Source organism: Coloeus monedula, assembly GCF_965178545.1.
Source record: "Coloeus monedula genome assembly, chromosome: 14".
Classification (NCBI taxonomy): domain Eukaryota; kingdom Metazoa; phylum Chordata; class Aves; order Passeriformes; family Corvidae; genus Coloeus; species Coloeus monedula.
In genome coordinates, this window is record NC_138794.1 from 13,584,945 (window position 1) to 13,608,241 (window position 23,297).

Genomic DNA, 23,297 nt, shown 5'->3' on the forward strand with positions numbered 1-23,297 from the left:
CAGCACAGACCTTTTATTTCCAGCCAGCTAAGCCCTTCTGATTTCCCTTGTGCAAATCTCTTAATTAAAATCATATACAGCCCACGTAACTCAGTATTGAACTATGTTATTCTTGCTCTATAGGTATCTTGTGCAGGACAGTTGGCCTGCTGTCACATGGAGCAGCACAATCCGCTAGGAACTTGGGAAAGGACATGGGAGTGAATGAGCAGATGAGTGGGCAAGTAACCTGCAACTTCCTTCGTGGTGCTGAGCAATGGGACACGAGGCAATGGGCAGAAACTGACACACAGAAAGTTCCAGCTGAACTGAGGAAGAACTTCTCCGCTGTGCAGTGAGAGAGCACTGGAACAGGCTGCCCACAGAGGGCGTGGAGTCTCCCTCACTGCAGATACTCCAGAACCATCTGGACTCAATCCTGTGCCACGCGCTCAGGGATGACCCCACTGTGGTCCCTTCCAACCTGACCTGTTCTGTGTCTCTCAGACTTTGTGACAGACCAGAGTGGAAACAGGATCATGGGTGATTGGAGGAGAAATGTAGCACAATCAAGCTCTGTGGGGGTGAGGGACAAAAATAATGGAGGGATTCAAACCAGTGGTGCAGGACGAGACTAAAACCAGGCGACAATCACAGAAAAGTGGGGACAGGAAATGCAGAGGCATGACAGCACCGAAGAGCTATAGAGAGGGTGGCACAGTTGCCGTCATGCCGCAAACACGAGTTTAATGCACTGGAATGAGGGGACGCTGGCAGGACAACGTCCAGCAAGTCCAGAAGGGCTGTAATAAATATTTATTACACTAACAATTGTAATGGCCCCTCAGCCCTTTTCACCTGCCCCTCACCTGAATCCGTGGCAGCCCAGCACCATGCCGGGTGCCAGCTGGTCCCTGCGCACGATCTTGTCCCCGCGGCTGTCGCTGGGACCCTGATACGGAGGGAAGGGAGGAGAGAGGGAAAGGAGGGAAGGAGCGGGGGAGGGCGGCCGCCGGTTGCCCGGGAGAAGGCGACGCCATAGCGGCTTCAGCGCGGACAAAATGTCGGCGGTCGGCGCGGCCCGGCGGGGTGGGGATTTCCCCGGGGTAAGGCGGCAGCTCAGGCTGGGCTCGGGCTCGGACTCGGGCTCGGGCTCGGGCTCGGACTCGGGGCAGCGGCGCCGTGCCCAGCCCGCCCCGCTCACTATCGCATCCTCCCCGCAGGTGCGGAGAGTGGCCGGCAGCCCCCCGGCGTTCGCGGGGCCCGGCGCGCTGAGCGGAGCATGGCTGGCCAAGGAGGAGCAGTACAAGTAAGGAGGCCCTGCCCCGCTGGGACCAGCGCACAGTCGGTCCCCTGTACCCGGGTGCCGCGGCTCGGGTCCCGCAGAGGGCGGATGGCACTGCCCGGGGCCGCGGCACAGCGCCCAGCGCCGCTGGACACCGCCGCCCCAGGCAGGCTCTAGGCCCGGACATGAGGTTCTTCTGCACTTCGAACACTGACTTGAGTTCTAAATTATGACTATATAAAAGCTTAAGCCTGTTAAAAACAGCTTAAAAGCTGTAAAGGTTTTACATGGAAGCTCTGGCCCTGTTACCTGTTAGTGCTCAGCCCCTGTGAATGGTGAGGGCGTACAGAGAGCTACGTCTCAAACTCTGGCAGTCACAGCACCAGGGGCTGTGTGTGAACATGCAGGAACACCACACTACTGTAACCTGTACATCCATATAGCAACACCTCTTTAGTTACATGATAAGCAGTGTCATACATGAGTCCTTCCCCAACCCCTGCTGCTGGGTATACTGAAGGGAAGGATTGTGTTAAATGCGGAAAACCTTTAGGAAATAAAGACATACAATGTGTATTAAGAAATGGCATGTCCAAAACCAAAGACATCCTTCACCTCTCACAATTATAGTCTAAACCTTGCTGTTTAATGGCTATATGTTTTATTACTACTGATTTGGCTGAAACACAGGAAATTGTTGAAACATAACTTTGCTAATACCCTTTAGTGTATTTCGGCATTCCTTTGTAGAAATCATTAAAATTTCACTTAGTTCAGGCAAAAATACTGTCATGCTCATATTTATTCCTTTTAAATCTTTCAAAAACTTAGTGACAAACATTCTTACTCTTTCAGGCGACTGAATGCAGAATTAGAAGCCAAAACAGAAAAACTGGTGCGTCAGGCTGAAGAACTAATGGTGAGTAGATTATGCAGACTGTTACATAATTTAGTCTGGATTCGCATGCACACAGGGCTGAGCTTCAAAAGAAATTTAGACCATGACTACTAAAAGCATGTTGCTTTCAAATGCAAGGTAAGCTTTACTTTATTTCTTTTCAAAGTTGTAAACTTCTATTGAAAACACATTCAAAAATAGTTTCTATATAATTTCATCAGGTAGGTATTCACACAGCTGCCTACAGCATTTGTGCAGATACATACATAAAACCTGATAAAAAACTTGTTTAGTTGCTTAAGAAAAGTATCTGTAGGTGGTTTTATGCCTTAAATACTAAAAATTAGTATCTGAAAACCAGATACTGTTACAGTAACCTCCTAGTGAAATAGGATCTACATTGTTCAAGCTGAAAGAGATACAAAGAATAAGCAACATAAATAGGTAACATGAACTTAATAAGAAGGAAACTTTCTCAAAACAGAAAAAGTTCCTGTTTATTATCAGTATTATCGTTTAACATTGGTGTGGCTGTGTACCAGAGAGAGTCAAGACTTTATATGAAAGTTGGAAAAATGAATAAAAAGGGAACGGGGAAGTTATGGTTTATACCCAAAACGTTTGGAGAAGGTGTTCTGCATATTAGAAATATTCATTGTAAGTACATTCATTCAAATAAACAAGGCTTAAAAAGCAAATTAGTTAAGTATTCTGGAAAGCTGTACTTGTATGTACTTCTCCTACTGTTGAAACTTCAATTTTATGGCCTGTGAAAACATATTCTTCTCTTGAGCAGTGACAAGCTGAGCCTAAATGCTTGGCATTTGTACAGGAGCGGATGAAACAGCCAAAATAGCATCTAGTCTCTTTCCTTTAGAAAACAGCAACAACAAAACCACTGGTTTTTTCTTCTCTAAATATAGCAGAAGATGAAATATTCTTAGGACACTTAATATACCACATGGCACTGCCAGATTGCACAGATATACATTTAACAACAAAATAGCAACAGCATTTTTATTTTTAGACATCTTTTCCTGTGTTTCAAAAGTTCTTTTCCACAGTAGACTATAGCTTCCATTCTTTTCCATAGTAGACTGTAGTTACTGTGATTTGTGATTTACAAATAGGTAATTCATCTTTAATAGATTATATTCCCCCAAAATCAACTAGATTTTTTTCTTTTCTTAATGAAGAAAGGCCAACAGAAGATACTATCCCAGCCAGTTTCAGTACAGAGTAAGTCACCTGAAGATGACAGACAAAGGTATGTGCTTTACAACTGCTGTGCTTAATTGGTGAGGAACCTCACACTGATTCTGCACACCCTAAATTGTGTCCTAATCATGCTCCTGTTTTATCTGTCTTTGCTGCATACTGCATTGGTGGAGTCTTAAATTTTTTCCTATTATTTAAAAAAAAGTGATCCTAAGCAAGTGTTGTTCCTTGTTATTTCAAGGAAGGCTTAATTTTGCTGGAATGTTCTATCTAAGATACTAAGATACTTACTACTTGTAAAAGAGCAAGGTAAGGTAACAGGTTTCACTGCAGTACCAAACAGTAGGCACTTGGCAGTGGATGGTTTTTAACAATTCAGCTGGCAAAGTGAAGGAATAGATCCTGGTTCACATTTAACTTGGCCTAAGTGTTCCTGGGACAGGAAATGCCTGATGAATACAAACACAAAACCCTAAGACCCGAAAACATTGAGCTGCCACCCTCTGGAATGTGGATACCATTACAGTGCTGGGGCCCGCATGCCTTTGGCCTGTATGATCACAACCTGAGTGTTCAAACCCCTCAGCTCAGGAGTGGGGACATGGCTGTATTCTCTTAGTCATTCAGGGGCATTATTATTTCTTAGTTGTTCAAGGGTTTGTATATTGGTAGTGTGGGAAATGGGTGAATTTAAGATAGATTAATACACAGTTTATCAAGGATCTGATCTGTAGGTTCCTAAATTTATGATGCCACTAATCGGGATAAGAAGGATACAGGAACAGACTACAAAATGCTTCAAATGTTAAGCTGCAGTTGGGAAACTTTTCAAATAGTGTATATGAAAGTCTGATAAAGATGATCAAATAGTTACTTTTGTGTAGAATAAAAGCAAAGACATTTCTTCTGAAAGTAAAAGGAGTTTTTCGTACACAAAAAGGTGTGACAGCAAGTCAGCTTCTATGATAGAAGCCTGACTGCCAGCAAAAGTTTGTTACTACAATTAAAATTATTCCTGACCTATTTTAAAGCCATAACCGAGGGAGTGATGGGCAAGAAACTTAATGTGTTATCCATCAGTATAATCATGCTCTTTAAACAAATTCTGGATCTCACTTTATGTTCTGTTAGATAGATTTTGAACATTAGACGGAGAATTTTTAAGAACTTCAAACTGGAGTTGAGTTTTAGGGCTGCTTTATTAAGTAATGTGATTGGAAGATTCAGCCCCACAAAGGGAATTACTAGCTTTGATGGTACACATTAGAAATTAAAGTGTTGGAAGAATTTAAAAAAAGAAACAAGAAGGGAAATTAGCATGTCAGAGTATCAACTGGCCTACCAATTACGAACTTAAATTAAAACACCTTAAAACAACCACAGTCTGGTAAACATAATGTTCTGGTAAACATTTACATGAGAGAAGATTGGAAATTGCATGCTGTTGTGAAAAAAACTGGAAATGTGTGCTAGGAATTAGGCACACTGATTATCCATGAGTGAACAGTGAGGCCATTCAATTAGATTAGTTCCAAGCATTTAATATTTAATTAAAAAATCTTTTCTTTTTAAAGTGTGCAAGCAGATGGGCCTTAAATCTAAAGGAAGCACTTGAGGTATTTTTGAAATATCTCCTTGAAATTTCTATTGATTCCTTTAAGGAGAATGAACACTAAAGCAACTGGAAAGAAAGGGAGGAACTGAAGCAAAGAAAGAGGTGGTATCGAGGGGAAAAAAATGACAGGTTGAAAGGAAAAAACAAATGAGTAAGCGAAGTAGAAAAAAAAGACAACAAATACTTGAGTCACTCTCCAAGTCAGCGTGTATTTTAAATGAAGTTGTTCTGGAATTCTTACAGGATATTTTTTGCAGGGAAATTTGATTTACGTAGCAACACAGCAGCTCCGGTGAGAGCGCACTGCAATGAGCTTTTGTTTACACTTTCCCTCTCCAGCCATCGCCCGGCGGGCGCTGGGCCGGGCCGCGCATGGGCAGCCACGGCCCGGGCTGGGGGCTGGGGCTGGGGCCCGGCCGGGCGGGGAGCAGCCGGCGGAAAGGGCTGGATCGGGATGGAGTGGGAGCAGCAGTGCGTGACCCCGGCTGCCACGGCCTCGGGCTGCTCATCTGTGCGCTTCTGCGGGATTTACACAGCCCGGGCTGCTTGTCTGGGTGCCTCTGTGGGATTTACACAGTCATTTCACCGACCGTACAGCCACACAGCTGGAAAGCAGGCTTTCAAAATGGGGTGTCAGGGATGGGGAACAGGAAAGAAACCATTAGGGTTAAACAAGCTAGAGGATTTGAGAGATGCAGTGAGGCTGGGTTTTTTGTTTTGCTTTGTTCGTGTTTGGGTTTTTTCTATTTTGTATTTTTTGAGGCGACCCTAAGACAACAGATACAGTATGAAAAAATTAGTCTATTGGGGGAAAGAACATACTTGTTTTCTTGAGTATAGAGCATGTTGTATTTTCAGGTTTTTTCAGAATAACATAACTGCTATTTCTGTGGCAGCAAATCCTCACCTTCTGCATGCTCCTAGAGCTAACCAATAGGGAGGAAGCATGAGGAAAATAGGGTAAATAGAGGAAAACTAATCATCCTATTCTTGAAGTCTGTTGCCAGCTACACACAGATGATTTCTCCAGGTTTTTTTTTTTTTCGGGGGGGAGGGGTTGGTTTTTGGGGATTTTTTTTTTTTTTTTTTTTTTTTTTTTTTTTTTTGGATTAATAAAATATGGAGCTTTGTGCAGATAATTCTTGTTGATGAATGTCTGTGAAATTTTTAAAGGCAAGATCTAAACATTTGCTCAAATCAGCCTGGCAAAAAAATTAGGTGATTTGATGAGCCAGAAATTAAAATTTTATTCAAAATCGTTTATAAGCCAGCATTTTAATTGAAGTAAAAAATTTATAAAGGGTAGTTAAAAAATAGCCTTTCATTGCAATAATATACATTCACATAACTCATTTTGAAAGCAAAATTTAATGTATTTATCTACATATATATATATATCTATATCTGACAAGGTATTTGACCTGACTAGTAGACAGCATGCTCAATCTTTCTACTTAATTTCAATAGACTTGAAAAATAATAATTTAACCTGAAATTCAGTTACTAAGAAGCACAGTTTTCAGCCAAATAAGCAGATAAGAAAGCTGCTTTTTTTATTCCTGGTTTTATTCCGTGTCTGTAAAATGCATACCATATTTATAATACTTATTTCAGAGAAAATTCTGTGAGGCTTTATTTATAAATTGCTCCACCTCATATTCCTTTGACAGTCCCTGTCAATTGACCTGACAACAGTCAGTCTGACCCTGCTAGGACAGGTGGAGCTACCTGCTCACAGGATGTAGAGGATGCTGGTTTATCTTCACTTCGTTTGTATGAGTTTAGGGGTTTGTGTGTCGGGTAGGTGTTACTCAGTGAGCTGCTGGCAATTTTTGGTACTGGATTGTCCTGGGGAAGCTGTAACTCTCTGCTTCCTGGCTGAGTACTCCCTGGTACAGGGAATCATTGATCTAACAAGCCAGTAGCCTGAATTCCAAGAGACAAGATCAGGATTCTGGTACATAAGTACTGTTGTATTAGATACCATAGACTCACCAGGTGATTTGGGTTGCAGATGAGGTAGACTGGGCAGACAGTGAATGAGACTGAATTTATGCTTGACCTCAGTATGTTCCTACCTTAGCTATATTGTTTATTCTAGACATATAAAATGTTATTCTCCTGATTCTGAGAGGGGGGGTTGTATTTTCACTGCAAAGTGTTTTTACAGTATTATAGATGTTCAGTGAATTAATTTTTTTTTTTTTTTAATGCAGAGATCCACTCTGTCCCACAGTTTCATCTCTTACACACTCACTTGCCAAGGTACCAAAACTATCCTGGTTAATTTATTTTCTAGCATAATTTCAATATATAATAACTAGTGATTTTGAGGCTACACTGGGGCTTATGTGGGTGGCAAGACAAAGGGAAGTGATGCAGGGACAATGTTACCAGGGCTCCTCACTGCCACTGGTGGTCAAGGGAACTTACATCATGCTTAATGTTTGTATTTTGTTGTCTCTTCAGCTGAGAAATACTGTGTTTTGAACATCAGATTAAGAATTCCAAGTACAAAATATTAGAATATAATTAATTTCTTGCTTTCTTCCCTCCCTCACTTGTATACTACTAAAGGCAGTAGTAGTGTCTTCTAGATGTAATAATAAACAGTCAGAGTAACTGAATTTAGAAAATATAATGGAAAAATGAGATTAGGAACAATCTCAATAGTCTGTAACTACAACTGTATTGAAGCTTTCATGAGGTGAGCTGAAGCTTCTAAAATACCATCTGCAGTTATTTATCGGAATACAGTAGAAAACCCTTTTATTTCTTAAGAATATTTGGGTGAAAGTAACAGAAATATTAAGTCGTCCTTCAATGGGGACATTATAAGATTAAAATAATTCATAAAATACCATATTTTTGAAGGTATAATGATGTCCAGTAATTAATACTTTGATAAAAGCCCAGAGCCTTGCTTGTGCATAGATTTACTATGAGTATGTGTGGAAAAACTCTCACAAGCCAATGACTATTGGGTATACTACATTTAGGGCATAGAGACATAGAAGTTGCAAGCTGAAGATGAGTGCAAATAAAACTGAGACGACATTTTGAAAGTTTGAAAAGCATACTTGGAAAACTATCCTTGAGTATGGATATATGAAGAAGGGAAAAAAAACCATAAAAAAACCCTAGAAAAAAGTATTTCAGTGATAATAATGCCCCACTCATTTCTGAAAAAACTTTTAGGTAGAAAACAAGAAGAAATTTCCTTCTGCGCCCACAGCTCAGAACAGACCATGGTCTGCAAGTAAGGGAAAAAGAACAACTTCAAGGTATACCAAACATCTCATTTGGTTTGTCATGAAATCTTGTAGTTGCTATTTTTGTCTATCAAGTTATTTTATACATGTATGCTTTTATATTTATACAAATAAATGTATCAAACTTTTGGTCCTCCTCAGTCAGCTCCACCATGTGGCTATCTCTGTTTGCTTGCACCAAAAATTATCAGTGAACGTATGTGATTAATAATACACCAATGAAACTGTTGCTTTCTGCTTTAGCACTTCTCAAGGCTGACAGCTAAATTCTGTAAACTCCTTCAATGACAGGAAGTCCAACGAGCAAAAAGAGAGCACCTGAGGCAACCCGGGAGAGCACACTTGGGTGCTACAGCCTGATTTGTGATCAGATTGGTGCTGGGAAACATGAGGCCTTGAAGGGCCTCCTCTGTTGTAGTGAATCTTGGGCTCACAGGACAAGAGGCTCAGTAATACAACACAGCTGTCAGGGGCTCCAAGCTGAGAAGCTTCAGCTCTGTAGGTAGCAAATTCAAGGTTGTAAAACCAAAAAATGGAGATCTGGACAAAGAGAGAAGAGTCAAAAAATCCATAAGATCCTGGGAGCAAATTAAAACTCCCATGGGATATGGCATAATACCAAAATAGGATGAAAATTGTCTTCAAGGTGGCAGGACATGGAATTGACAGAGGCCGAGACTGTCTTATAGGAGTTGGAAATCCCTGGAGGCCCTTCAGACCTCCTTTGGGCAGTTCAGGGGAGGCTGTCATGCTGGCACCCCCCATCATGAGATTTAGAAGTGAAATTGTGCAGATGAAGAGCCTGTGGGGCAAGCCCAAATTTGTGGAAGAAAGTTAGGAGCTAGAAGGAGTTTGGAGGCTGCACTGGAATGAGCATATGTTGGAATAAGAAGTTAGGAGCTTCAGATCCTGTGAGAACTAAGATTACCTTTCTATAGGAGAAAGCAGAGGAGATACCCTGTGTAGGTGATGTGTTACCCTGTGTTCTGGTTTTATGAAAATATTGATATGCAACCTCTAGGATCAGTGAAGTTTCCTAGGCTGAGCATAATGATGCAGAAATTGTGGTAGGGTAGGAGTACATCCAGGGGCAACAGAGTTCTACAAGATTATGTGGTGGGGGGTGGAAAGAGCAGAAATTAAAACAGAGGATAGTAGTCAGAGCCAACAGAACATTCCTCTGTTTCTTTGCTTTACTCTGATTTAGTTACAGATTTGTTGAGACGAGAAGACCGTGCCAGAATCTTCTCAGTTGAAAATGGTAGTGGTTTCTGTGTCTTCTACATTACAGTATGTAAGAATCCTATAATTATTTATGTAGAATATGGTAAAGGTATCTTACAGAAAGAAAATGAGAAATTGCCATTGATACATCTTTCATATGAATGCAGGTAATGAAATTGCACTATGTAAATAACTTTACACTCTTAAAAATAGCCAATACAAAAAAAATATAATGTATTATAAATTTAAAATCTAGATTTTTCATTTTTTAGTTCAAAAATAAGAAACATGGAAGTACAAAGTGCCGATGGTGTTGCAGTACTGGAAGACTGCATAGGTTTTTCTTTAACAAAAACAATAAGCAAAGTTGAAGAAAAACTAAAGAAAGGAGTCTTACCAGACTGTCAAGATGATGATATTATTCCAAGGGTTGGAAATGAAATGGGAATGGGTAAGTTTCCTTCCATGGTTAGTACCTTTATTCTTGCTTCGTGACTGTTAGAAATGGGTTTTCCTGGGGAGAGACAAAATGAGTTTCTGTAAAAATTACAGAAATTCTAAAGCCCTTAACTTAAAGGGAAAGAAGGTTTTTCCTCTTTACATAGTCCTAGAGGAAGATCAGGTCACATATGAATGATTATGTGGAAAAGTGAATTATTATCTTCCTTTTCACCTTTGTAGGGGGGTGTTTGGATGATTATGTATGTTGAATAAATGCATAACATTTGATTCGTTTCACTGGGGAAACAGAAGTACATGATGCTAAGCTTGTATTTCCAAAAAGATGAGCTTCAGTCTCTGCACAGACTCTGCCTTTAGAGGCAAAAGCCTTTCCTCAGACCAGTGCTGTGGATCTTAGCAAGTGGCTGAAACTAGGTAATGTTTCAGCTACAGTGCTTGAATTCAAATCCTCCAGATATTTTCCCACTCCCAATGGTGTGTTAATGTCTGTCCTAGAAACAGAGCAGGGAGGGATTGCAGCATTTGCCAGCAAGGCTAAAGGCATGACGCACATCTGTCTTTGTGGCTCCGGTGTGATAAAAGTGAGTTTGTGTAGTTCCTTACAATGCTAAAGTGAGCATGAAGTCAGAGACTCACTGCAGTAGCATGAAGTGCCCGAGCCCTCTCCTTTTAATCTAACAGCTTGATGTCAACAAGCATGCCAACACAGAGGTAGCTTGGTTTCTAACCTCATATAATTCTGTGCATATCTTCTGTTACCAAGTCTCCCTAACCATACCCTCAGATAACTCTTTTATCGTTTTCTTCCTGAACCAAAAAACAATCGTTTTGCCTTGCATTGGAAACTTAGACCAAATTAATTCAAGGCAACTCAAGAAGAGTTATTGCTGGTGCCTTGTAATCAGGGACCAAGGGTATGTATTGGAGTATTGAGGATTGTTTCTGTAACTTTAATGATTAAATAAAAAACCTCTGGATTAATTTTTGCATTTTGAATTTGATATTGACTGTTTAGAACACTCTGAATGCCTCCTTAATGTGATGAATAAGCTATTACAGAGCATTCCAGCAGTGCCAGACTCCTCGAACAGTTAGAGTGTTCACAAGGAAGCAGACACAGGTATTAACCAGGCCCTGTTACAGAGAGGGATAATCCATAATGGATTCCTTAGGCCTGTGTGCCTGTGCCCAGCTATTTAGGCCAACGTGCTGATAAGATTTCATAGCACTGTCCTTTCCCTGAGTTTCTTGCAGCACTCCTCCTAGAACTGGGTTCCCTGTATTTCATGATCACAGGTTAGCACAGTGCAGCCATTTTTCTGCCAACAGAGTAGCTCAGACATCATTTTAGTCTGGGACTGTTTTTGTGGGTTATAATTCAAGTCTGCAGTAACCAGCAATGATAGAAGCACACAGACATAAAGAAGGCTGAAACATGAAAGTCTATTTTGATCTAATGATAAAACACATATGAATAACTATCTGAATTGTTGCACTTCATGTTAATCTTCAGCTTATCTCAAGAATTCAAGACAGCGGTTCTTTTTTGTAGGGTATCAGAGTCTCTCAGATGTCCTTTTCTTCTTTACCAGTCCCTAAATCATTGGTTACTTTATAACCTAAGACCATCCTATGAAGTGATACTCCCCCTTATCAGCCTCATCAGGTGATTAAAATTGACCAGTTAGGAAGCTAATTGTTTAATTATCTTTACCCCTTGTCAGAATTCAAATTATCTGGATTATAGGCACCTCCCAAGAGCGATCTGGTTCTAGTTGTACCCTTGAATTTTCACAAGTTTTACTACGAAGTGCTCTTAATGACACACAGCTGGATAAGACAGAAGTTTTCTGTGGACTAATAGCTGAGTAAAAGAGGAAACAAAATGGTGAAAAAGAACCAGTTTTTACAGGTAGTGGTATAGCCCTAGAGGAATCTGTCATGGAGCTTACATTGAGAGCTGGTAAAGAAATTTGTCTGTGAAACAATGATTTTAGGGTAGTTAAAACTGATGCTGAAGTATTGCAAAAGAATCTCGTGGTACTGAGTGAGGTGATGGAGTACAAGTTTGTATTCTGTATTAAAGAGTGCTGAGTAACACTGACAGAAAACATAGCTATCCAATCCCACCTACTACACAGCTCCAGTTACACCTACTACTGAGTGGATTTACCTTAATTAGTGATAACTAAACAATCTCCAAAAGCATAAACTTATTGCCTGTTCACAGTGGAAAAGGCAAATTAAGTTTTAGAAGTCCTTCAGAAGATAACAGAAAACAATATTTTACTGTTACCATTATGCTATTATATAATTGATGCTACCCCATCTTGAGAATGGCACAGAGTTCTGCACACCCCATCTCAAATCCAGGATGTAGAACTAGCAAAGATACAGTTCAGAGTGTACAGTGCAATTAGAAGTGTAGAACAGCTTGAATTTGAATCTTTAGTTTGAAAACAAAACAATTAAAGGCAATATGAAAGATCTGTAACGAAAACAGTAATGGTAAAGGGAAAGCTGTCTTTCTCTAGTGCAAACACTAGTAAATGCCACATTAAATTGGATTTAAAGGGAGCTATACTAAGTGTTTCACATAATGCATAATTAAATTAGCCAGCTCATTGCCAAAGGATATGGTAAATGCCAAACTACAGTATGTTTTATGAAGTAAATCAAACAATTGTATAGAAGTACGTGAAAGGAGATTGTGGGAACATGAAGGCTTCATTATAGTCTCCATCTTGATAGCCACTAGTTACCAGAAGCTAGCAAGGATACAATGGGAGGAATAAAAGTCAGTCTGTATCGTATTTTTTCATGGTGTTTTCCTAAATTGTACTTACTACTGGCCTCTGCAGAGTTAGAGCTTAAGCTGCAATTGATGAGGTAAGGTGAGGGAAAGTAAATTAATTCCTGTTACAGCAAATGAACACATGTACCCATCCATTTCTCCACTCTTAGATCCAGATATTCCTCCTCCACTTTATTCTTTTCCCCTTGTAGCTACTGTGAATAATGGTTATTCCTGTGTTAGTCCACTTGATCCTCAGACTGTTTCCGTGCTTTATGCCTGTGGAAGTTCCTTGTGAATGATCCGGGGAATAGGAAGTATGAGAACAGACTGTTCAAATACAGCTTGTTTCATCATGCCAGTCCATTTCTTAGCTGTCCAGGAGCAAGAAAGTATTTCATTTGAAAAAACCATCTGATTAAATGGATTTAATTTTAAACTATTAGTTGAAGAATGTTAGCAGTGTACTTTAAAAAAGCATAGACTACTGTGTGGGAGGGATATTTACCTGTTAAGAGGGGTTTGCAGTCTACATCGAGTTCCTTGTTGTGCAGAGTTTAAAATTACTTTGGTTGTAACTACAGAAGTTGCAGCTCCAGCTGGATTGCAAGGTAGGCATGCCCTACAATATAGTTTTGTTGACTTCAAACTCAGTAAGTGCTGTCATGTACAGCATGGTACGATGCAAGTTTCAATTTTGAGAATTATGAGTCTTTTAAAGATGTCAAGTTCAGTCATTAAAAGAAAAAAATCTGTACAAAGCTCTGCCTAAAAGTGAGAAACCCGCAACACCTTTTTAGAAATCTGAGGTTTTGTCTATTTCTCTTCAATAATTATAAACCATGTATTGTGTTTTTAAATACAAGATGAAAGTGAGTTCTTGCATCAGTTTTGGTTCTTTTCTGCATTGAATAATGAGTACTTGTATAAATATATTAAATGTAACTTTTTATGTTCACAGAAGCCCAAATCAGATTTCTTAAGGCAAAGTTACGTGTGACACAGGAAGACCTGGCAAGTGTAGTGTTTGAATGCAGAAAAAAGGTAAGAGATGAATTTTTTAACATAGAAATGGAATAGGTTCCTCTTTAACAAATAAACACAAAACAGAATTCTCTCAACCTTTCCTTTTCAAGTATTAAGAGTTAAAAGTTCTATTTTTTTTTAAATACCCTATGAATTTAGGGTCAGGGGTGGTAATTTCTGTATGTGATCTTGGGCTAAAAGCTTGCAAAAGGCACTTAATGGAAAATAATTTGGGGCCAGAAAGAACCACTGGGAATGAAGATATGCCCCAGCTGTAGGGCCAGTATGGTGCTGCGAAGTCCTAAACCATCACTGCTGGGAAGGAGAGCAGAGCCTGAGAAAAAGAAGGAAGAAACAGTAGCAGTGAAATGCAGAGTGTGGTATGCAGAGAGAGAGAGAGTGGTGCCCAGAGCCAGCTGCTGGGATGAGGTGGATGTTTAGGGTAGAATGAGAAATAGAACAGCTTGAGAAATACAAAAGCTTGAAAAATACAGTTGGGTGCTTTTGGTGTATTCAGTGGATCAAGTGTGGAAAGAGCTTCCATTTTAAGTGGAGTATTGTAATCAAAACAGAGATGAGTCTCTGTTCTCAAGAGTACAGTTGATGCAGAGGACAATATTTGAAATTACATATTTGGGCAGATTAGACTGAACTTAAGGCATTGTGAAGCTACACTGATATTTCACAGTTAGAATGTACAAGTGAGTTTTATGATCTGCACTGTCTGGCAATATATTTTAAAGTGATGCTCAAACAGCTCTTGAGCTGTAAAACCTTAAGTAGTTTGTATCTGTCTGCCAGAGAGATCACTTCTTATTCATGTATTTGTAATCAAGCAAGGTTTTTGAACAAACTTTCCATTTTACATAACTGGATTATTTTTAGTTGTGGTCTCTTAACTTCAGAATGTTTTTTTCCACCTATTCCCCAGGCCCAAATGTGATTATGACATTAAGAACATATGGCAAAACACCTATATGTTTTCTTACAAGCTTTTAATTTAGCGTTAAGGAGCAGGATGATATTAAATGAGTTTTTTGAGATAAGTACATGAAGAAAATCTTCAGAAGTAATTAGATTTTGATATTTTATATCTGTACTTTATTTTTATCAACACAGGTGCTTCTGCATTTCAATACTTTTATGCTGTGATCAGAAGAAAGTTGTTACATTAGATTTTAAAGACATCTTCATTTTCAAATCAAGTATAATTTTGTCAGTAGGTATTGAACTTCATCATTCCATGCCAAAACCACTACGGAATTCAGTTACTGTAGCAGATGACAGACAACCTTGTACTTATTCTTGTCCTGCTCCCTTAGCACTTTGTATGTAAATGTATCATTTTGGGTTCTAGTTTCTCTGGTGTGAAAATAACTTTATTACATAGAAGGTCCCAAAAATTTCATTTTGACAAAGCCTTGAGATAGATTCTGAGTTTGGTTCCAATTCACAGTCCAGTTGTTGTAAGGAAGCAGTAAATCTGTTTAAATATAAAGAGGTGGGAGTTTCTGAGGTGCATGAAGTCATGAGAAGCTTAGGATAAAGCACAGATTTCCCAGGTGGGAAGCTTGTATTCCAAGGGGCTGAGAGAACAGCAGAGAGAGACTTTTTTCACGTAAGTTCCATTTCTGTACGTGCCTGGTTTCTTTTTCTTAAAGAAAAGCAGGGCATAATGTGTCTCTGAAATAATCTAAATTAGTATTCACTTATAAAGTTTGAAAGGTTATAAAAGAAAAATGCCTTGAATTATAATGCTTAATGTGGGATGTAATTGCCAGTAGGTCATGAATCTAATACGGGATTCACTTCATGTTAAGAGAATCTTAAATTTGAATACTTGATGTAGCCTGGATCATTAGCTTGCTTTTAAGTCAAAACCAGATAATATCCTAAAACATAATGGATTGGTTTATCAGTAATTACATTCTCTTCCTTTTCCCATAATTTTTCCTAATGTGTGCATTTAGCTATTCTCATGAAATTGCCACAAAATACCTATGTGCCACTGTTATTCATATTATTCTATAACATTTTGATTATTTGCAAAACCTTTGGGCCTATGAGAAATGTTTTACATAGTGCTACAAGACACTTTCAAGTAAAAGACTGCAGAAAATTAAATGAGGCAAGTGTTACTGGTTTTTAAAGTATTAGCTTGGTACAACAGTGTTTTGTTTCCTTAGTCTTACTTGTTGCTATTTCTAGATCTACAGCACATATATTCTTACTACCTTTTATTTACAAGACATTATTACTGCATTACCCTTCTGCTTCCTTGCAATAATTTAGCTGGGTTTTTTTGCTAATTTCTGCCATACAGGATGATGAAAATCAGAATTTAGAAACTCGGCTTAAAGATACTGAAGAAGAAAACACAAGACTGCGACGAACAATCAGCCTGCAGCAGTCTCAGACTGAGAAGTACAAAATGTTGTCACAAGAAGCAAACAGAAAAAATGAAGGGTTACAACAAGAGGTCACTGCACTAGAAAAGGTATTGTAGATATTAGTCTCATTTATCTCAAATAAAGGAAAAACCCACATCAAATTACCCTCTGTTCCCTGATGGGTTCGTAAGAGCTGTATCCAATGACCTGATTAGCATCTCAATGTCTGTTAATAGCTTTATAAATTGTATTTTTAAATGGCCTAATAATTTTTTTTAAAAGGAAGAAATAATATATTTTGCTAACTGCTCGTCTTCTGCTTCTACCGTCATATATTTGTTTTAAAATTAAATTCCTGTGTAAAAGACCCACAAGAGACAAAACTACCTTTTCAGAAACTGCTGTCAAATATAAAAAGGAATCCTGAAAAGTGCAAGGAAATTCCATTTTTCGGGTTTTAATTATAATTTTTTAAAAATTGCTTCTGTAAGTTCTATTGTAAGCTGTAGAACCTAATGAACATTTTCTTAAAAAGCACCTGCAGCTTATAATAGTATCTTCTGCAGGTAAAGGAAGGGATGTCTTTGTTGTTGCAAATGGACTGTTGGACAAGCAGGCACTCCAGAGTGGCTGAGGCCAAGTGAGCGTGGCTGCTGCTGTCCCACACACGCACAGTGGTGCCCGTGCCTGGCACAGCAGATGGCTGCATACACAGCTTTGTTTGTTTGGAACTTAATCTTAAGGGCAGCACATATTTTTCTTTAATTCCTCAGAGCTAGAGGGGTTGACTTCAAAACCACGTAATACACATAATGTTGTGTAGTACATGTAATAGAACCAGGAGAATGTTTCAGTTAAAAATTTGGGGGAAATAGAACTCAACTCAGCCCATCAAAGTCTCATACTTCCATTAAATCATATTATGGATTTGTGTGGGTATGCTTGTATCTTACTGTTCCTTAGTTCTGGCATTTTAACACTAACATGGTCTTTGTGTTCTTTCTGTGCAGATACTTGGAGGTTTTAAGTTCCCTTACACTGATTGTGATTCTGTCAGAAAAAATATTCAGTACCAGTATTTATCCTACTCATCAGCTCACAGCAAATAGGGCCTAGAGATTTACAGTCATTTAGTCCCTTATCTTAAAGCAAGACAGAACAAATTATATTCAAACCATCCTGGACATAAGATTGTTTAACCTGTACTTAAAGCCTTCTGGAATGGCAATTTCAACCATTTCCTTGCACACAGTCACAAAGTATTTAGGAAATGGGATGAAAAGTTTATTCACTTCCAGTGTACTGGTACCATATCCAGAATATGGTCACTTCCCTCAGTGGTCTTTGCTTTGGATTTACCATCCTCAGTTGCTTCAATTATTCCTCATAGGTTGTGTTTTCTAGAATTCACCAAAGTTACCCATCAGTCATGATCATGAAAAATAGTGGTAATTCTTTAAAATACTAAGACAGCAAAAAAAGCAAATGGATGTAATGAAAGGTTCTTTAATTCAGAAGTTATTTTACATATTTTTTTCTGCTATAATAAATTATCTAACTGCAAAGACCATGCATGTAAAAATAATTTTGCAGTAACTGCTTTTATCTCTTGTGGACTTAGGAGTCTGAAAACTGCTCTATTTTTTAGATATGAAGTATTATTCAACCCTACTTAATTAATGTAGTGTAGTTCAATTCTAGACATTTAATACAATTTCCTGTGAACACAGGCTTGAAATGGTGCTACTGTGCTGCTAAACTCTCACAAGTCTTACTTGCGGTCTAAAGAAAGTTTTCTGTATAGCTGAGAGAGCACAAATGTAACCTCTGATTTTGGGGCTTTTATTGCTTTTTCTGTTGTTGCAATGTAGATGATAGTAGACCTACATTGTGATACATACGTCCCCATACTCCCTAGATGATCAAGTTTTTGTAATTTCATTAATGCCCCAGGTACTTTTTGTATGTGCCTAAGCAAAGATTCTCACCTGCTTTTCACAATTGACCTGAAACATGGTAACTACTTTGTTATTTTTACATCTCATTTTTTTGGTGTTTGGTCTCTGTAAACATTTCTACTGCAGCACTCACCTAAGGCAGCAGCTGAATTCTGATGCTCCCAGAAACTTCCATCCATTTCTTTCCAGCATTCAAATTTTTTTCTATCTAGTTGATCTAATAAATGCTATCACCTCTCCCATCTCTTTTTCACCACTGGTCTACAAGAGCATTCCTTCCTTTGTGTGTTCAGCTCAGCTCTAACATTAGATAGCAGTCAGGGGAACACCAAAGTTGTTCTCTTACTCTTTTTAGGCCTTTGTGCAGGGGTTTATCACTTGCCTTGAAGAAAGGCTTGATGTTAAGTACATGTTCTCTGTCAACTGTTTTTTGGGGAGGTGTTGGAGAACTTCCTAAAGATAGCAGTGCTGCCTGCACTGCTGCTGGGAGGACGGACGGCCTGGTGAGGGTTACTCATAGGCCATCACAGCCCCTGCTGATGTCCCATGATGTGCCCCAGCCATGTCAGAACAGTGGGGAAAATCCAGCAAGTGAAATGGGATACAAATTTAAAACTAAGTAGTTCATTCTCTCCCCTCTTAGAGAAACATTATGTGAGAAAACTAATCCAGCTTTGATTTAGGCAGAAACCTTGCCTAGTTACAAAATAAGACACTTATTTCAGGCATTTTTAAGATTAAAAACTTGGAGTTGACTATATTTAACAAGATACCTTCACTGGATGACTTGCAGAAAAGTCCTTGATAAGGTGTTACGTGTGACAGTAAATGACAAAAATCCCTAAAAGAATTCTTAGAATTCTTTCATTAAATGATCTGATTAGTGGATAAGTAATTTGCATTGCATATAGACTATTTTTTTTTTGGTCATTTAATGCTTGAAAGACTATATTCCAAAGCTTTTCATATTAATGCAGAATAAAATACATAGCACAAAAGATTCAGTTGACTTAATTCACAGCTCCATCATCTTGATACAAGACAAAGAGGTCAATTATTATGTATTTCTTGGATAAATGATGTGGAAGTCTTAAGTAACCACCACAGAGCAGGTGTAGAATTGAGAAAATAGAAGAATTACTCAGAAATGAGGCAGTCTGAGGGCTGCCTCATTATCAGGAAGCCCCCTCTCTACCCTGAGTTGATTAAAAGAAGCTTTCTGTGCCCATTACTATAAGTTTGATAGTTTAAAGAAAAAGTGTTATTTCTTTTTCATAAAACACAGGATGTGCTCTTTCTGCCAGAATTGTTTATTTCTTTTACTTTGTCTGTTATCTGTATTCCCTGATCTTTAGTCTCATTCTGTTCCTCAACTTGGTCTCTTTCTCTCATTTCCCCACTTACAGCACTATGAAATACTGTCAGCAGAGTCAAGAGACAACTGTTTTGATTGGTGCCATAACACTTGATGAACTATTTTCTGCCAGATGAAATAGTTACTACCCTCAGCCATCTTCAGTAGGCTGCTTTAACTTCTTGGTGGTAATTGCATGTAGTAATCTCTGGGGCAAAGAGGTGAAAGGAACAGGTGGGAAGAAGCAGCTGGGAACATGAGCCACCATTCCAAAATCTGCCCCAGAGTGGACACAGTGATTTTTTTTCTCTTTTTCTGACTGATCATACAAGGTTTTTCAGTCAGTCCTGTGGTCTTACAATTATTCCAAGAGAAGCTTAAAAAAAAATAAAGATGAGAAAGATCTTTTTTCAAGATTTCAAAGGAGAAGGGGATGTTTTAACAGTAGAATTGTCTTTGAGACAGATTCTATCTGCAGGCCAAAGAAGTTCACAGACTTCAGCTTTCAAGGGTGAGCCTTTTTGTAAGTGTGTTGTTGATACAGGATTCATTAAAACACCATTAATATCATGATGTTTTTATTGGGTTTGTCCTTTCTTAAATAGGAATTGGAGAATCTAAAGCGTGCCCAAAAGCAGGCTGCAGCCACTCAGAGTGCAACAGAGGTTCGTTTAAACAGGGCCTTGGAAGAAGTGGAGAAGTATAAAGTGGAGCTTAATAAACTGAAGCAAAGCAACAAGGTACTGTGGCTTAGGAAAAGAAATTCCAGTCTGTAATCACTCAGTAATGCTAGAATGAGACAAAAAGCTTGATGGGCTTTGGAAGCATCATATCTCTTATAGGCAGCCCCAAAATTAACTTGGAACAAATCACAAAAGGCCCAATAAGTTATCTTAGCTGACACTACTGCAACCTCTGCAGGAGGAGGAAATGTACAGAATGAAGTTAAAGCCTTTCTGATTTTTCTCATTTGTGTGAAAATGAGACATATTTAGAAAGAGAGAGAAGTACACATACATACCTAATACATACAAAGGCAAACCACAGCTCTTACTGCCAAGATTTTCTTTTCTTTTTTAAGCTTTGATGTGGGAGTATTTTGATTAATCCCATTTCTTTTCAGAAGTGTCATGTGTGGCTACTGTTTGTCATTTTCTTATGTAATGCCAGGTTTCATTGATTAAAGCACCACTTTCATAATTAATACATTTCTCTTTTTCTTCCCTTGGTAGGATGTAGTTAACCAAGAACTCAAAACGATTGAAGACTTAAAATCAGAAAACAAGAAACTGCAGAAACAAAAAGGAGAGCTAATTACAGGTTTTAAAAAGCAGTTAAAGTTAATTGATATTTTGAAGAGACAAAAGGTAAGAAGCAGTGTATGGGTGTAGTTCAGTTAACAACCTCTAGCTAAATGTGTCTGTTGTCCAATAAAGTAATATTGAAAACTGTGAGTTTACATGGAAGGAAATTAAAATGAGAGGAAAGTATACTAAGAGATGTTGCCCAAATTGAACAATTTTCCACTTACTAGTTCCATCACAGCTTTCACTTAAAAACTTGGGATGTGTGCAGCCATTTCTATCAGTTTTCATTCTGAGGCTGCATGAGACATGGAGAGCTATGGGCTGCATAGCTGTCTGGACAGGACCTTAACAGACTGGGTCACCTCCAATTTCTTACTCTGCTGAATCTCATGGAATTCATTTTGTGATGGAGTCAGTGCATTTCTTACACTCTCAAACCAAAGCTGTAAGACAGCTAAAGCAAGCAATGTATGGTGGCTTGTTAAACAGAACCCCTTTTAAGAAAGGCCAGCCTTAGAGATAAGAAAGTAGAACATTTTATTTACTCTTTGAGTACTCAGTGATCACCAGACATTTAGTAAACACTTCCGAAGCTGTTGAGCCCCTAGAGGAAGAATAGTTCTGTATGAAGTGGCAACTTCAGGGAGCGAAATACACACATTTATCCTAAGAACTGGGAATTGCAATATGAAACTACACCCTTGAATCTGGAATACTTCCCCAACACAGGGCAAAGGAGGACAGGTACATGGAATAAAAGGAACCAGGGCTGCTTGTGCATTTCCAGTGCAAGAGAATTTTTCTGGCAGTAACAGGATGCAGAGTAGATCCTGGGGACTCATCTAACAGCAGCAGTACTAGCTCAGCCTTTGGCTGGCCCTTCTAGCTCTGCAAGTTTATTTTGAGAATTAAAGCTACACAGCATTCACTCAAAATATGTTCTTATAGATGAGGTAGCTCATTGTCCTCTGGAACGTGAATTCACTGAAATGGGTGTCACAGAGCAGCATTTCTGTTCTGTTCTAACTGGGAACCAAACCCATGGTCTCAGACAAGTGTCACAAACTGCATTAAATACATTTTTAAACAATTACAAATGCTGTATCAGAACTGCAGATAGGAAAGAAAGCCACTTAACTTTTCTTACAAAAAGTGTTACTCACAGATGAAGGATGCTGTGAATTGTCCTTTCTGAAGAGACTGTGACTGGAGGAACGTGGATGAGACTGGGGCTAACCCTGTGCCTTGCAGCTTCTGGCCAAAGGTGCTGGGGAAGGGCAGCTGAAGCTCACATGTGATCGATACTCACAATCAGTGGAAGGACTTCAAGTCTGCTTCAAACAGGCCTTTTGTTGAATGAATTAGAAAAACCTTATTTAGGCTATTTGTGTAGTATTTGTGTGGCAGGTTCAGATGCACAGAGCAGACAGAGCCTGAAGAATGATAGAGGGAAAAAATTCCCTGAAGACATTAAATATCAGGAGTAGGATGATTTGCTTTGTAATAGCTTTAATGTTAAATTGTATATTGATCAGCTTGAAAGAACGTGGACCAGTTTTCTTACATGTGTTCTTCAGAAGTGACAAGAGTTGTCAGATTTTCAGGAATTTCTGTGCTTCATTAAAACACATAAAATATCCCAGTTATCCAGGATTTTGTATTGGTCATTCACACTATTTTACCTTCTGCTCTTTTTTTTTTTTTCCAGATGCACATTGAAGCTGCCAAGATGCTTTCTTTTACCGAAGAGGAATTCATGAAAGCTCTTGAATGGGGAAATTATTGATCCCATTAAATAACAACTCCTGTTCGAAAGAGGAGTCAGACAGTACATTATTTTGAGATTGTATATGAGTCCTTGTTAATAGTTAATAACTGTATATCCCACTGAATTGATTTTGTTGATTTTACTTATGTTTAAATTGTTTAACTTTTGTAAGCCTGATAGCTTGTGTTGTAATGTCATATGAAATACAAATTTCTACTTCATTGCCAGGCCAAACTGCCCATTCTGTAAGGAGCAGAGAAGCTCAGACCATGCAAAGAATATTCCAACAAGTGAACTTGGTTATCAGTTTGCTCTGTTTTAGCATTTAAAACTGTACCTTACCTATGGTAATATTCAGTCTAAGGAAGTCAGGATTTAGTCTCAGAAAATTCCTTGTTGCAACAGAAATAAATTAACCAGTGATCCAGTTGAGAAGAAAATGTCATGTCCTTTTTAAAACACATGGTTGGAAAATTGGCCTTGTCTGTTCTGTGTAACAGATCTCCCCTCAAAGCTAGCTGGTCTGGCATCTAATTTAAGCACCAACAGCTCTTTTATAGAAACGACCATAACTTGTTTTAGCCATTACATCTTAGCCCCTGGCTGGCATAACTATACATGAGACTTGCCTCCACAGTCCCATAGAGCTGTATTGTGTAAAAGTGTTCCTTCAGTCAAGGTGAAAATATTAAACCTTTCCCTGGCCATCAGCTGCTGCTTTGGGATACAGGCAGGAGTGATGACTCC

General features: G+C 38.9%; 1 protein-coding gene across 1 annotated transcript; it reads left to right on the plus strand.

Moving 5' to 3' along the window:
• Positions 1 to 1,040: 1,040 nt before the first annotated feature.
• Positions 1,041 to 22,816, plus strand: TEX9 (testis expressed 9; the record flags this gene model as incomplete). Its single annotated transcript, XM_082291102.1, has 12 exons — positions 1,041 to 1,085; positions 1,203 to 1,288; positions 2,120 to 2,183; positions 3,359 to 3,429; positions 7,212 to 7,260; positions 8,194 to 8,279; positions 9,764 to 9,942; positions 13,709 to 13,791; positions 16,097 to 16,270; positions 20,081 to 20,215; positions 20,708 to 20,842; positions 22,491 to 22,816. 12 exons carry the CDS (start codon positions 1,041 to 1,043, stop codon positions 22,566 to 22,568), a joined length of 1,185 nt encoding a protein of 394 aa, XP_082147228.1. The 3' UTR covers positions 22,569 to 22,816.
• Between the last annotated feature and the right edge of the window lie 481 nt (positions 22,817 to 23,297).